Source organism: Temnothorax longispinosus, chromosome 11, assembly GCF_030848805.1.
Source record: "Temnothorax longispinosus isolate EJ_2023e chromosome 11, Tlon_JGU_v1, whole genome shotgun sequence".
In the NCBI taxonomy this organism is placed as follows: domain Eukaryota; kingdom Metazoa; phylum Arthropoda; class Insecta; order Hymenoptera; family Formicidae; genus Temnothorax; species Temnothorax longispinosus.
Window position 1 is genome coordinate 17292554 of NC_092368.1, and position 14728 is coordinate 17307281.

General features: G+C 38.6%; 2 protein-coding genes across 3 annotated transcripts in view; both read left to right on the plus strand.

Moving 5' to 3' along the window:
* Positions 1-14728, plus strand: part of LOC139822342 (uncharacterized) — a 24976-nt gene continuing 10248 nt past the window's right edge. Inside the window, exons 1-8 of one of the 2 annotated variants that reach the window (XM_071793984.1) lie at positions 1-954; positions 2168-2422; positions 2756-2948; positions 3278-3491; positions 3583-3725; positions 3973-5400; positions 5955-7872; positions 7973-10168. In XM_071793984.1, the coding sequence (XP_071650085.1) occupies positions 560-954; positions 2168-2422; positions 2756-2948; positions 3278-3491; positions 3583-3725; positions 3973-5400; positions 5955-7061 (3735 nt within the window). In that variant the 5' untranslated portion in view covers positions 1-559 and the 3' untranslated portion in view covers positions 7062-7872; positions 7973-10168. Of the gene's footprint in view, positions 955-2167; positions 2423-2755; positions 2949-3277; positions 3492-3582; positions 3726-3972; positions 5401-5954; positions 12302-14728 lie in introns of those variants that run through there. The other variant, XM_071793983.1, reaches the window with a different exon arrangement.
* Positions 12339-14726, plus strand: LOC139822348 (uncharacterized). Its single transcript, XM_071793991.1, has 2 exons — positions 12339-12595; positions 13865-14726. The coding sequence occupies exons 1-2, from the start codon at positions 12589-12591 to the stop codon at positions 14467-14469; spliced, it is 612 nt and encodes a 203-aa protein (XP_071650092.1). The 5' UTR covers positions 12339-12588; the 3' UTR covers positions 14470-14726.

The following is a 14728-nucleotide window of genomic DNA, read 5'->3' on the forward strand; positions in this document are numbered from 1 at the left end:
GCGAATAGCCGAGTGGATGTTCGTGGGCCATCGTAGCCGGTATCGATTCACGCGGTTCTCGCCCTGGCATTCTCGTCCGTCTGGCTGAGTCTGGCACGGCTGACGGCTGACGCCGCTGACGGCGCGTTCCCGACGTTCCCGTTCCCCCGAGCGCCCGTAACCGAGACGTGCGGCGCGCGGCCAGTGGCCACCGAACGCGCGCGGTCGCCGTTATGACGGATCCGCGCGTCGCCGCATACCGTACTCGTACTCGTAGGCGATTCGGCGATTCGTGCGGCACGGCACCCACGGCACCTCGCGCGCGAACCGAAGAAACACTCCTCGTCCTCCGGCGGCGACTCGCCTCACTCGCCGAGTAATGGCGCGGCCGGGATGCTAACGTTGCTAACGACGAGTAGGCCAGCTGACTACCGTGCGACGGCGGACAACATGGTAGCTCGCAGTGGCCGCGCACCGGGAGGCGATACGTTTCCGCATACGTGAGAGCACAAGACCGGCGCGGGAGGGTGGAGGGTGGAGGGTGGAGAGGACGGTCGGGACGGGGGAGGTTTGGGCTACGATGAGTACTGACAGTCATGATCAGACGAAATCCTGCAAAACATCCGCGAGGAGCGACGAGGAGAGCGCGTTCGATGGTAAACGGATTAAGAAGGAGCGCAGTGACGTTTGCGTGGAGAATGGCGACGCCGCTACCGTTACCGCCGGCACCTCCACTTCCTCAGCCGCCGTCACCGTCGCCGCCGCCGCCACCGCTGTTGCTGCTGCTGCTACCGCTACCGCTACCACGGTCCTCGAGAAACGACACTCGTCGGCCGGCAGATTTGCCTCCAACGGCTTCCACGGCGATGGCGATCAGCTGCAGGACCTCGTCGCGACCAAATTCGCGACCTTGGCCAACCACGGCGCCTCCTCCAAGCAGGACAAAATTCGGATTATGATAGAGGATGGCATTAGGTTAAGTCGATTTTAAAGTTTTCAGGCAACTCCCGATTGCTTTCCATCGTCAATTTACGTTCCACGCTAGAATTTATGAGATTGATTGCCCGATATCTGCTTTTGCTATTTGTCTTTATCACGATAGAATAATCCCAGCAAGACGTTGATGATACGCCAGCAGTTTGCCAGCAGATTGGCACCTACCATCTATTATTTATGTTAATCTCGTATTCAGTCAGTTCGAGTCTGTCGATAAACTGAACAAAGTTGTTGTTTCATGGTCATTTAAATTGGAACATTATTTAAATATGTAGTTACAAAATGGTAGGTTCCATTGGCAATACGCTATCCTGTTCCGTTAGCAGATTCTGTTACATTTTTACTGACATTCCGCTGACAAAATTTGTAGCATTGCTTCTTGCAAAATCCATTTTTCACAGATTCAGTTATCTGAAGCATTCTTTTTATTCAAAATTCCTTGTGTATACGGTAGCAGGATTAGGAATTACTCTACCACTAAACTGCCCGTCATTCTGCGTGCCGTTCTGATCATTTTAATGAATATTGTACACCAATTTCTTTTATCTGCTGCATATGTCGCATCTATATGCATATAGATGTTCTTTAAACAGGAAGTAAATTTATGTTTTATGTAATAAAAATGCTTAGAGATACCTGATTCTCATGGTTCTCTACCATCAATATATTTTTAGATATTTTGTAATTACTTTGTAATTATTTAGTTATTTGTTAGACACCTGTGTCTGACAGTTAATCTGAGAATTGTAACATTAATGAGCTCTAATTTTGTACACATGTCCCTTGTTATTGATACAAAATTATTTACTATAACAAAACATTTATAGCGAAGTATTTATTTTTATTAATTAATATTATCTTTATTAAGTATATTTGGACGTTAGATTTCTAAAAGAAGCAAGATACTTTTATTAAACGTAAAATACTCTTTTAGAAAGTAAAATTTATTATTCTCATATTCAAAGAATATTTTAAAAAATAAAAAAAATGTCCGACATGTACCTCTTTGCAGATTTTAATAATCCAACCAATTCTGTTATTATACATGAGATCTAATTCATTAATGAAAAAATGGTGTGCTAAATATTTTACATTCACGGCATCTGGTCTCATACTTAACATCTTTATGCCCTTAAGAGATTGTTTAGCTTCGGTCGAAGTTAATAATGTATGTCATCTTTTTGAATTATAGCGAAGAATCTAGAGCGCGTGTGGACGAGATCTTCTCGCAGGTGGAACGACTTAAGCTAGAGGAAAAGTTATTGTTGTACCTGAAACTTCCGTTGCTGCTGACAAACCCGAGTGGGACCGTCGATCCGTTAAGGCAGCCGCTAAATCCATTAGGGAATCGCTACGAAATTCATCAGACCATCATGTGGATTAAGACTCATTTAGAAGAAGACCCGGATGTATCTTTACCGAAGCAAGAAGTGTACGATGAATACAAGTAAGTTCGCCATACGTATGTACATAATGCAGAGGGGAGAAATTTAGAATTACGCACGTCTTTGTAATTACAAATTATTTGATTAATTTCAAGTCAATTTTTGCTTAGAAATTTGTGCTTTGCGATATTTTACTCGGTTCAATTCTCAATATTTTCCTATGTGATCTGAAAATGTCATATTAAAGTGAAAAATTAAATGAACGAGATGGATAATATATCTGTCGTATCCATTTATAGTGAAACTTTATAGATATTGATTTGATTGTTTGTGAATATATCTGTCTTCTAATAACTTTTTAAAAAACATTTCTTGCATACGATTTTTATTTTCAGCATGTATTGCACAAGAAATTCTATGAAGCCGTTATCGACGGCCGATTTTGGAAAAGTCATGAAACAAGTGTATCCGCGAGTGCGCCCTCGTAGACTGGGCACACGGGGTAACTCTCGCTACTGTTACGCTGGTATGCGCAAGCGAATTAAATTGGATCCTCCAACACTGCCAAAGATATCTGGCTCTGACACTGTGAGTAGCAAATGATATATTCTATAATTTTTACGTAATATATTTTATCGATCAAACTTCTCGCTATTATGTTTCAGAAAGTTGCTTAAATTTCTTTCTCTCTTTTTTTTCTCTTTCTTATCTTAGTTTTTTATTTGTTATGTTTTAAAATTTAAAGCTTGTATATCAATATTATATTACGTAATAATTATTACATTAGATAGATTCTTTTGATTATTTCTACTTTTTTTCTACAAATACTCTCTCTTTTTAAACTCTTTTTTAAACATTAAAATATCTAATATGTAAATACGTAACATTTAACTATATAAATTATATAATAAATTCAGGAGGAACACTCGGAGGAAAATACCACTGAGGAAATGTTAGGCGCTGCATCTACATTGATAAGAGAATGGGCAGAGAAAACGTTGGGCCAGAAATTTCCAAATTTGAGTGCCTTAGCGCGGCATCTTGTTGATAATTTTCGAGTCGATACTCGGTCTTTGGCTGCTGTATGCATTCTTGCAACTTCGGACCAGCATGATGCTTCGTCTAATAAAGGTGAGCAACACTTGTTGAATTCTATAAAATACATCCTCGTTTATCCATTTTTTTGCAATTGAATAATTGATTCTCAATTCTCAATCGTTAGAGGTGATCTCGGATCTACCGACAACGCCTGTAGGTGGTAAGCCTGCTAAGCTTCGAGAGGCACAGTTGCAATTGCAGCGCAAGCTTCAGCAACGCGAGCATATAAAAGATCAGAAGCATCGTTGTCCCGATACCATTGTACAGGTATGTAACGTAATGTAATATTCTAATTTCGTTGTTAAAGATGTGTAAAGATTGCTGAACTATTTTTCATTTCCTTTTAAATATATAAAGAGATTGGAGTAACGTGGTGTCAGTCTTCCGGAAATGTGTCAATAACTTTTAAATAGTATTCAAGAACTAGAACATAATACATTTCTAATTTAATTAATACAATTAAAAGTTTGATTATATACTTTTGATTATACAAAATATAATTGATTTTTCACAGAGCAAAGAAAAAGCCATCGACACTAAAGGAAATGTCAGCAAAGGATGCAAGAAAGTTAAGTCCAATCAGTCACCTCAAGGTACAAATGCAGCAGCAACAACAGTGGTCGCACAAAACTCACTGGCAAAAGTGAACTTATCCGCTATAGTCTATAACCGGCAAAGAAAGGTATCGAAAACTTGCAATCAACAGCAACAGCAGCAACAAACTTGCAATGTCTCCCAAGAGTCTAACTGTGATAACCTAGTGGTACAATCGCGCGACGACAGACAGAGTAATAGCAACCTTAGAGTAATGATGAGTGCGCAGCGCGATGTCAAAGGTAAAAATTCCAGGAAACGTGCCAATAATCCAATTGTAGCACAGCAGGAGCCCAGCCCTGAAAAACAGACGAAGCTCACGGAGGAGAGTCCAGAGCATTCCAACGCTTTGTTACCCAAGTTAGCGTCTATCCAACGCGCCGGCAAGATATCAGTGATACTAGCTAGCAATTCAAAATCTATCAAGTGCAAAGCAGAGACTGCGGACAGTCAACTTGCTAAAAACTGTGATATTGACTCGTCGAAGAGTTGTTCCACTACCGGCAACGTGGTGGAAACGTCCTCGGGACTTCTCACGAGGGACCAGATCCGCCTCCTGCAAGATACACCGGTATTCAAGGATGGGAAGGTTCGTGACATCGACACGGACGCCTTGGACGATTATTTGAACGGCGGGAACAATTCGCAGGAGCAGGAGGAGGAGTTGCTACAGTATTTTCAGCAAAGTAGCTCGTCTAGTTCCGATGTGGAAACCAGCGTCGTTGGTTCCGATGCCGAGCAGATCTCTCGGTCGGACAAAGTGTCGCAGCTGCGATTGATATTGCAACAGAATCTGAAAGCGCCCGTCATCGCCGCCGACCTGACGCCCGTAGCCGTCGTTCGGCAAAACGTTGCCGAGAGCGTTGTGGAGAAACGGGACCCCGTGCAGAAACATAATCTCATACTCCCGACACTTCTGAATCACCCTAATCCGGGCAATACGCGACGTCGTGTCAGTTTCGAAACTAATGTCGTCGAGCATGTCCAAGAGGCGGCGACGCCGAGTGTAGCCAATACTGTGCCACAGAGTCCAAATACGCGACGCAGAATATTTAACTTCACCCCGATCTCACCCGGACCGCATTCCCCTATTAACGGCCGCGCGTCCAAGTCGAACTCGGCGAACGCGAGTCCATTTGTATCTCCGCGTAACACCCCAGTGCTGAGGTCGCGCAGTAACGTGCAAGCCGGCAGTTCCAGATCGCGCGGCCAAAAGACGCTCTCTCGTTCCATCTCGTGCAGCGTCCCGTACACCATTAAGACAACGGACACCTTCATCGTACCGACGTCGAGCGGAGCGGAACACACGCGGCAAGTGCTGACAGTAGCAACGACCAAGTCGTCGGAGGTAAAGACTTGAATCAAATAAAAATAAGCTTGACTAGATCCAAGTCCGACTAGGCAATGATAAAGAATTTATATATATATACAGGATACGGTTGACCTGTATATAGTTGATTAACATTAATATACATGTTGTAATATATAGTAATATGCATACCGTTAATATACATGAATATCGTTTGATGGATAACGGAGTATTCAAAATATAATTCATAATATTCGCGTGAGTGTGTTAATGACTACTTGGCTAAAGGAAATTTGAGTACAGGGCGAAATTAATGCCGTTGTTTATTGTAAATGTGTCTCATACTTTGAATACACTATATCTGCGGATACTTGTGCTTGTATTAAGTCGTGTATCCTGGCTTTAATTTTCCTAAAAGCAAACCCATCATATTTAAATTTATTGAGAATGGAAGAGCAATTAAAGGATAACTTTTCTCTGTTTGCAAAAGAAAGAACAGATTAGAAACGTATTTGAGACGTACATATAAAATAATATATAAAAACATGGCAGGCTTCGCGATAAAATATTTATAAAATGTTTTCTTGATGTAGGTCGTTCTGAAGGGACCACCGTACACTGCGTATCTGGACTTGACGCCTCAGAAACAATTGTTAATCAATTATCCGAGTCAAGAGAATTTGCAAGAAATCAAGAATGTATATCAGAAGGGTCAGCTACCTCCGCCCGATCAGGAAATCACGGAGCTTCTTCACACTGGCAGACACTTGAGCAACGAGCAATTATTCTACAGATCGCAATCGGTGCCGTTGCACAGGATGATAAATCCCGTGTCGTTAATGTCTCCGATCGCCACGCAGCAATGCTTATCATCGGTACAGAGTCAAAGCTTCAATCCGTCGACGAGCAGTTCCGTTGCGCCTACCCCGGTGCCGAGCGAGTACAATGACTTCGGTTCTTCCATCGGACAAGAGGGCGCGTATCTGTTGGACGATACGAATTTCATGTCGGACGACCAGCAGTTCTTGATGACGGATGACAAGGGGATCACGTCCGAGAACATTAATAACATTCTCACGATTTTGGACGAGGAGGGTCAGCCAAATTTGCAAATGTTGTCTGAACAGACTACGGAGGAGACGTTGAACAATACGATTGTTCTTGACGGTTTGCCGAACGCCAATTTAAATCTATCGGAAGAGGATATGTTGGATCCGTCGAGTATCCTCGCTGACGCCGGTGGCGCGTTACAGAAAATGATGCAGTCGCGGTCGTATCCGAATACGCCGTTGCCGGCACCGGTATCCGCGTACACGCCCTCCTATACGGAGGACAGCAACGGCTCCAGATCGTACCCGTCGACGCCTCTGCATACGATGCAATCCCAGGAGGTGTACCAGGATTCAGGCGAGCCGATACTGTCCAGTCCCATCCTTAATTCTATCGGTTTACAGGGCGACGCGAGAAACATCGCTGTCGCCACCGTGACGGGTGTCACGGTCGGCACCGACGTTGACATCGCCGTTGCCGCTTCTTCCAACAATCTCTGCAGGAACGTCGCTGATCTTTTGGAGGCCAGTTTTCTCGGAGAAGCCGATACGGAGACGGACGATCTGGATCCTCTCGGTAATTTTGACGGCCTGCAAGATATGGATTCGTTGACGCCACTGTTCAACGAAGTCACGGAGCCTAATCGCTGAGACCATCTCTTCGGTCTATCGTAATTTCGCATTTGCACAGGGAGAGGTGTGATAAAATATAGACTGTTTGGGTCCGGTGGTTCTCAATCGTATTATCTCATAGACCACTTTAGAGTAAATGAGAGGCGGTTAGAAGCAAGATATGTAAGTGAATTTTAATAAGAACTAAGATATTATTATTCAACTTTAAGATGTAGGATAATTCGGAATCTTGCGTATCTATTATGATATGATGTAATTCGATCATACAATTTCGATCATACAAAATATTTTAATTATTTTTTACTACAAATTGTGTATATAGATTTCTTATAGAAGACATTATTTCAGCTTATAGTAAATTATATTTTGACACGCAATTTACTATCCAGGCTGTATTGACGACTGTCTAATCTTCATCGCAATAAAAAGTAGTATCGAAATGTCTCAAGACTCTGAAAAATTCGCGAGATTTTTTTAAAAAAGATACATGTTTTTAAATTATTAAAGATTATACATCGTTAAGTATATGATATATATATAATTAAAAAGGAATGTTTGTTTTTTTTTCTACGAGACTTTGTTTTATTCCTCGGAAAAATTTGTGACCCCCTTTGCAAAATCACGTAAATACACGTTTTAAATGCAAATTTGTATTCTGGATATACCGAACACTTCATACGAGAATATAACTTGAAATAACTTGTACGTTTTGGTCTTTTGTGTGCATCAAATATCTCTGTGAAACTAAACTTGTACATTTTTGTGAATTCTTAGGATATCGAGTTGTCAACATTTTATATTCGACATCACAACGTATCTTTTAATTAACGTACGTTGATTAAAATTTATCATTTTTCATTGCACTGCTTCAACTTGACCGTCAAACGAGTCACGTTTAACTGATTTCTAATTATTAATGGAACTTCTAGCTATCTGATGATACGACAACTAGGAAAAAGCTATAAAAAAGAAGTACCCAAAGAATTTTTATTCTGTATTCCAAGAGAAAGGAGGCTGATTGCTTTACACGACGCTTAATTATTTTATATGATGCCTAATTGTGCAATCCTACATGAGTGAGGTTCATTAAATGAATTAAGTAATGAATATTCGCTGTAGCTTTCAGGCGCTGGAAGGGTTGAGAACCACTCGTGCGACTTTATCCAAAAGAACGAGATACAAAATGCGCCAACTATCAGTGATGTTCTCCTGACAATTCTTTTGGATTATTACGCGAGGCGAGCGAGGACACTCGACTAAAACTGAATTTAACCGACATCGAATTAAGCGATAGTACGAGCAAAGACGTGAGTAACGAGGCCCAATGTTCGCCGCGAGCGATTGTGAACGACGGTTAGAATGCGACGTATTTACTAAACGCACAAGTAACTTTAGGTAGGGATTAATCTCGTTATAATCGTATAAGCAGAATCGAATTCATGTAGCTTAATTCCACATCTAAAATCCGAATTCAAGTAGTTGTCGATATTGCGTGTTTGAGAGAGAAAAAAAAAGAGAAAAGAGATACTCGTCCTGTTTGACAAAGAGAAGCGCTTGTTGGCGAAGATCACCGGAGAGACCGGGCACTTGCCACGTGTGTGTGTATGTATTGCGATTACATTAGAAATGTGTATGGACAATCAGTAGATGTTAGTCACACTTGAGAAGCGCCTTGATCAGGCATAATACGCTTAATTAAGTTACGAGATTTTCCTCGGTTTCTTTTTTGCCCGATTTCCGCTGGCAATCTGACTGTCAGATTATGTCGATTGACGTCATTCAGCTGCAATAATCTATTCTGCTGGCAAACCGCTAGCATATCGTTAACATTTGCTTACTGGGTTCGGGAAACAGCTTTGTTTTGAACGACATCGCCGCCGCCGCCGCCGCATCTATAGGGTATCTAATAACCATATCACGTATCGTAGGCAGGTAGGAGCAGGTTAAACTGAATGGAAAAGTCCTCTATCGTTTTTCGAAATAATTAATGAGAAATTAATTAATAAGTGGAACGGCGCGCACCTCTATCAGCCGCCATGAATCCATGATGTACGTGTAACGCTGGATCAACTGAAACCTTTATTAATTAAACTTTATCTCTCCACCGAGATTGAAATTGGTCTTGGAATTTGCAACCAATTACAAGTATAATTATTTGTACTGTAAAATTTAATAGTCGCACGCATAATCGCGTCTCGATTTGTAACTATTATATTTACCCTGGCCGACAATGGGTTTAGATATCTTCCCTTTAGGTTCCATCCTTTCAATTTTGGTTTTATATTTTATTTATTTGGTAATGAAACAATTTCATCACTTAAACGATGGATTGACGTAAACTACAGAATTATAAGAGCCACATCTAAGTTACACTTTCTTAAAAATTGTTAATGTAACTATAGTATTTGTAACTGTATTAAATTGTATTAAGTTTTAACTATATTAACGAGTCAAATAAATTTGTTTAATTATTTCAATTAATTAATTTCTCATTAATTATTACGAAAATTACGAAATGGCAAAGAGATTTTCTGTTCAGTTTAATCCGCTCTATCTACTCTATCTACGAGCAGTGTTATATCTATTATCAGACACCCTGTACATGTCAATTTTATATCAATGATCAATTGCATCGATTTTCTCATTAAGGGATTGAACGTCAGAACAACAATGTCACGTACATTGTTACGGAAATTTTATTCTAAAATTTCGACGACGCACGTTGAGATTTTTGAACGGTTTAGACGACGCTCGCTAGCTCGGAATTCCGAGCGAACGCTCAGCTCAATATAAATATTTGGTTTATCCTGCGGTTATCGGACGGCCGTTGATAAGCTGAGAGCGTTTTTAGAAACTTAGTTTTGGGCCCCCATCTGGGCCTCAGCCTATCAACGGCTGTCCGATAACCGTAGGATAAACCAAATATTTATATTGACCTGAGCGTTAGCTCGGAATTCCAAGCTAGCGAGCGTCGTCTAAACCGTTCAAAAATTTCAACGTGCGTCGTCGAAATTTTAGGATAAAATTTCCGTAACGTAACATCAGAAACGTCAGGATGCTTCGCAGATATTTTTAACACACTTGAGAAACGTCAAATCGGTTTCTCGCACCTAATATCACCTATAATATATGGAAAAAAAAATGATATTAACAGCATTAGTCTAATTAAAAACAATCTTATTAATTTAATAGTATTAATAAGATAAATAACATTTTATTAAAACAAGAGCATTACGTATTTGTTTTGTTAATACTGTTATTGAGCTAAAAGCTAATTATCTTCAATTATAATATTGTAATATTATAATATTGTAATTATATTACAATATTACACTATTGTAATATTATAATATGTTAATATAATATCCTTTTCTTCTGTGTACATTTACCCCTCGTACATCGTAATAATGTGAGTGCTTTTGTATCTTTCAATATAGTAAAACAGTAAAGTGTTTTCGACTATATTTATATGAAAAAAATAGGAATTGTATGCTTTTTGTCCAAGTATACAATCTTACAGAAAAAAAAGAATGCATTTTACAAAAAAAAATGAGACAAAATTGTTCAAATGTTTCTCGCGGGGACTATTATGAACGTATAAGACTCAAATACTGCGAGAAACGTATTTTTCTGATTATTTATAATGACATTGTTTCTCGAATCTGTGGTCACATGCGAGAATTCTCGGATCCTGGATTCTTCGAAATGCTTTATAGCGTGTGGGGGAACAAGACCGACGTCGCAGTCAAGAAGGATATGAAAAATAGAATAGAGTGAACATTAATATGTTATATTTGGTTGTCAAAAGTATTGTATGGGGATAGGGTAGGAATTTTGGGCGGTAAATTGAACGATATTATCCATAATTGTACATTGGTTCTGCTTTACGTTTCTCTCGATCAGAGATATATAATAGATGTATAACGACACTAACAACAAAGCCAATTGGAAATTCAACGCGTCGTGAACGAGGAGGAGATTGATCGTCCAATTAAAATGTCGACGCGCCAGGAAGAGGCGAGATATCGTCCTTGCCGGGGACTTGTGACTCATCCGGGATCGTTCGATCGTGTATTCGATTCTCCAAGAAATCGTCTGACTTTGTTTGTTTATCTTGTTATGTAATACACCGCGGTTGGCAGGGCCCAGTCATAAAAAAGCAGTATCTGCTTTATATGCGCACCGGTAATGCGTCCCGGCGCAGACGATTACATATTGCTTTGTAAATAAAAAACCTTTTTTTTTTTAGAACGAATCGATCATTTACATAAAGTTTCCTCTTGCACTTTTATTTGCTGCGGTCTATTCAAGATGAGAAAAATTTAACGCAGCGACGAGAGACATGTATCTCGATTCGCATGCGTTGTAGAACGATTTATATAAAAGTAAGAAACATTTTTTTTATAAATGCTTTTTTGTAAATGCTTTTTATACATGCCTTTTTTGTACATTTAGGGATCAAAATCTTTCGAAAATAACTCGACATAAGCGCGAGTAAAAATGTAAAGGAAAACCGTTTCAGACGAAAGTTTTAATATATTTATAGATATTCCATATTTATATAAATATTATTCGACATTTAATATATTCCATAATCGCGCATTTAGATTTTTTAATATATACCCGTTTTTCGTTTCTCAGAATTTGAAAAATTTTAGATGAAGCAATTGTACAATGCTATATATCATATTCGAAATTGTATTTTTTGAAAAATGAACTGGAAACGCGCGCGTGATACTCGATAACAATTTACTCCGAGTTATATGCTCTATTTCTATTATAAAATAATGAAGATAATTATTTCCACGCGTAATTAATTGCATGCGTGTGTAACGTTTATTTATAGCGCACGCCGACGATTTAAATTAAGCGGATTGGCGCCATATTTGATATTTATAGTTCCATTCGAGCGATGTTTACTTCCAGATGGCGCAACGATCACTGGTCATCCGAAGATTCTGAAATACAGGGTGTCTCACAAGTCCAGCCTCGCAAGCCTCGTAGATCAATGACGCATTTCATACAATACCTATAAATATCAATGACCGTGCGATTTTTGACTGTATAAATTTTATGTTTTGAGAATAATGGTGGACATATCAAGCGGATTACGTAAACTGAAAGCCTTTGTTCCGTCCTTTCGATATCTTTTTTACGACGCTGGATTTATGGGACGTCCTGTACGTGGGAACTCGACGAGCCGAGATCCACCGTGATCAACCGTGATTGGCTGTAATACGTATCTCTCAAGGATAGAGGTCAGTGTGTCTTCAAGGTTCTGAGAAATAAAAAATACTAACAAAGAGAGTCCGTAAGCTATATATATATTTTCGTCTTCGAACGCGCTGGGGCGATTGTAGAAAACCAATAAAGCTACGACGCGCGTCGTAGGTGGTCATCAGTAATCAGTGGTCATCCTATCGTGACGTTGTCTCGATATACGTGTCCCTTTTTGTGGTACAAAGTACGACGTTGCTTTACTACGACAGTAGAGTGTGACTACGTTTCCGGCAACGAACCGCGTGGAATTCCTATTTTCGGCAAAATGCTGCGTGAGTACTTATACATATATGCGTAAATAGGAAATCAGTCTCTTAAAAAATTTATCTCGAGACCTCTTTCCAGCTCTTTGCTGTGAGAACTTACCATTCAAGTCGATTCCATGCAAATTTTTGCCAATTGTTCTGTTCGACGGGAAATAGCCGGCTTTTGGTTTATTTCATATCATGTGCGAATAAAAACAAAGAAAATCGTTCTTTAAAAAGATCTCTTAGGAAAGTGATTATATTTTCCATATTATTTATACGTATATTATACAATTTACTTTTAACACATTCCTCTGTTAAATCAAGTTTTATTTTCTTGTGTTCTTTGTTGTTGCAAAATTTGTGGCTGATCAAAAACAATTTGTCTCTTTATCAGAACATATTATTTTTTTCTCTTCCTTTTTTTTTGCAATCTTTAGGTTGCAAAGTGAAATAAATTCTTTTTTTACTTAGTCGTGATGAAAGTGGCAAAATAGTACAATAAAAATATAAAAACTTAGTAAATGTAAGTATTTCTGTTATAAAAAATTAATTATAATTTATTAGACAAACTAAAATGGCATTGACCTGGTAAAATTCGTACTCCTGCTCTTATTAAAGCTTACAACTGTTCTACATGTTTTTAAATTTATTTTTTCCACAATTTCTTAATTAATTTATATTCTTATTAAACTGTAAATATTAAGTTAATCTGTTTTATTCGCGATATATGCTTATTTTAATTAAATTGATCGTAAAAGATCACGTTTCTTTTTCCTTTTCAAAATATATACATATAACTGACACTAATAATTAATAATCATAAATATTTTATTACTGTTGATATGAAAAATAATATGGAAAATATAATATCAAAACATTACTTATCTTTAAACTTGAATTTGAATTTATTTATATTCATATCTGCTCTTTGCATTTAACATAAAGCAGATACATAAATGTAAGAAACTAGCTAGTGGAATGGTCATTGTCCGTTTTATCAAAACTAAATATTTTCGAAAAAAAAAAAAATATAGTAATATGAAAGAAATTATTTTACAATTTCGTCATACTGTCACAAAAGCACGATCTGTTCTGTTATTACTTGTGATATATATGATATTTGATGAAGTTTGACATATTTTTTTCTGAAGAAAGAAATGAAAGAGGAAGTATAAATGTTTATTTGGAAAATAAATATTTACATTGAAAGTGTAACTAAGAAAAACTATATTTTAGTACAGATATAGCATAGACAGATAGTATAGATAATAATGTATTGTACATTATTTATAGGAACTGCGTCGATATTCGTGCTTCTTGCCATCTCGGGAATCATTGCACAAGATTGCGAAGACAAAGGCGCGCAATGTCCCACGACGCCGGCGTCGGAGTTCAATCAAGACACCAACTGGCAGTCGGCTACCTCGGTTTACGATTTCCACGCGAACGATATCTTGGGCAAGGATGTCTCATTGGACAAATATCGTGGCCATGTCCTCATCATTGTTAACGTTGCCAGCAACTGCGGTTTAACGGACACCAATTACAAGCAGCTCCAGGAGTTGTATAATAAATACAGCGAGAAGGAAGGCTTGCGAATTCTTGCGTTTCCTTCTAATCAGTTTGCTGGCCAGGAACCGGGCACTTCTCAGGAGATACTGAACTTCGTGAAGCAGTACAATGTTACTTTTGACATGTTCGAGAAAATTGACGTAAACGGAGAGAATGCCCATCCGCTGTGGAAGTGGATGAAGACCCAGAAAGAGGGTCTCATTACCAACGCTATTAAATGGAATTTTACCAAATTTATTGTAGACAAGGAGGGCAAAGTAGTGGAGAGATTCGCTCCGTCTACTGAACCGTTAAGCATGGAAGAAACTTTGAAAAAATACTTTTAAGTTTTTACAACGCTTGCTCCCCTTTTCTCGGTATCTTTCCCTTTGTATCTACATATTTCCAATAACTCCTTTTTTTATTTAGTATATAACTATATAGTTATACATGCATAATTAAATGTAATGCTAACAATGTATGGAAAATTTTTTTCCTTTTATTACATTCTTTTTTTTTTTATATTTTCAAATAATGTATGGAAAAATACATCGTATTTAAAGACGATATAAATAATGAAAATAAAATTATTTTATAAATGTTAGT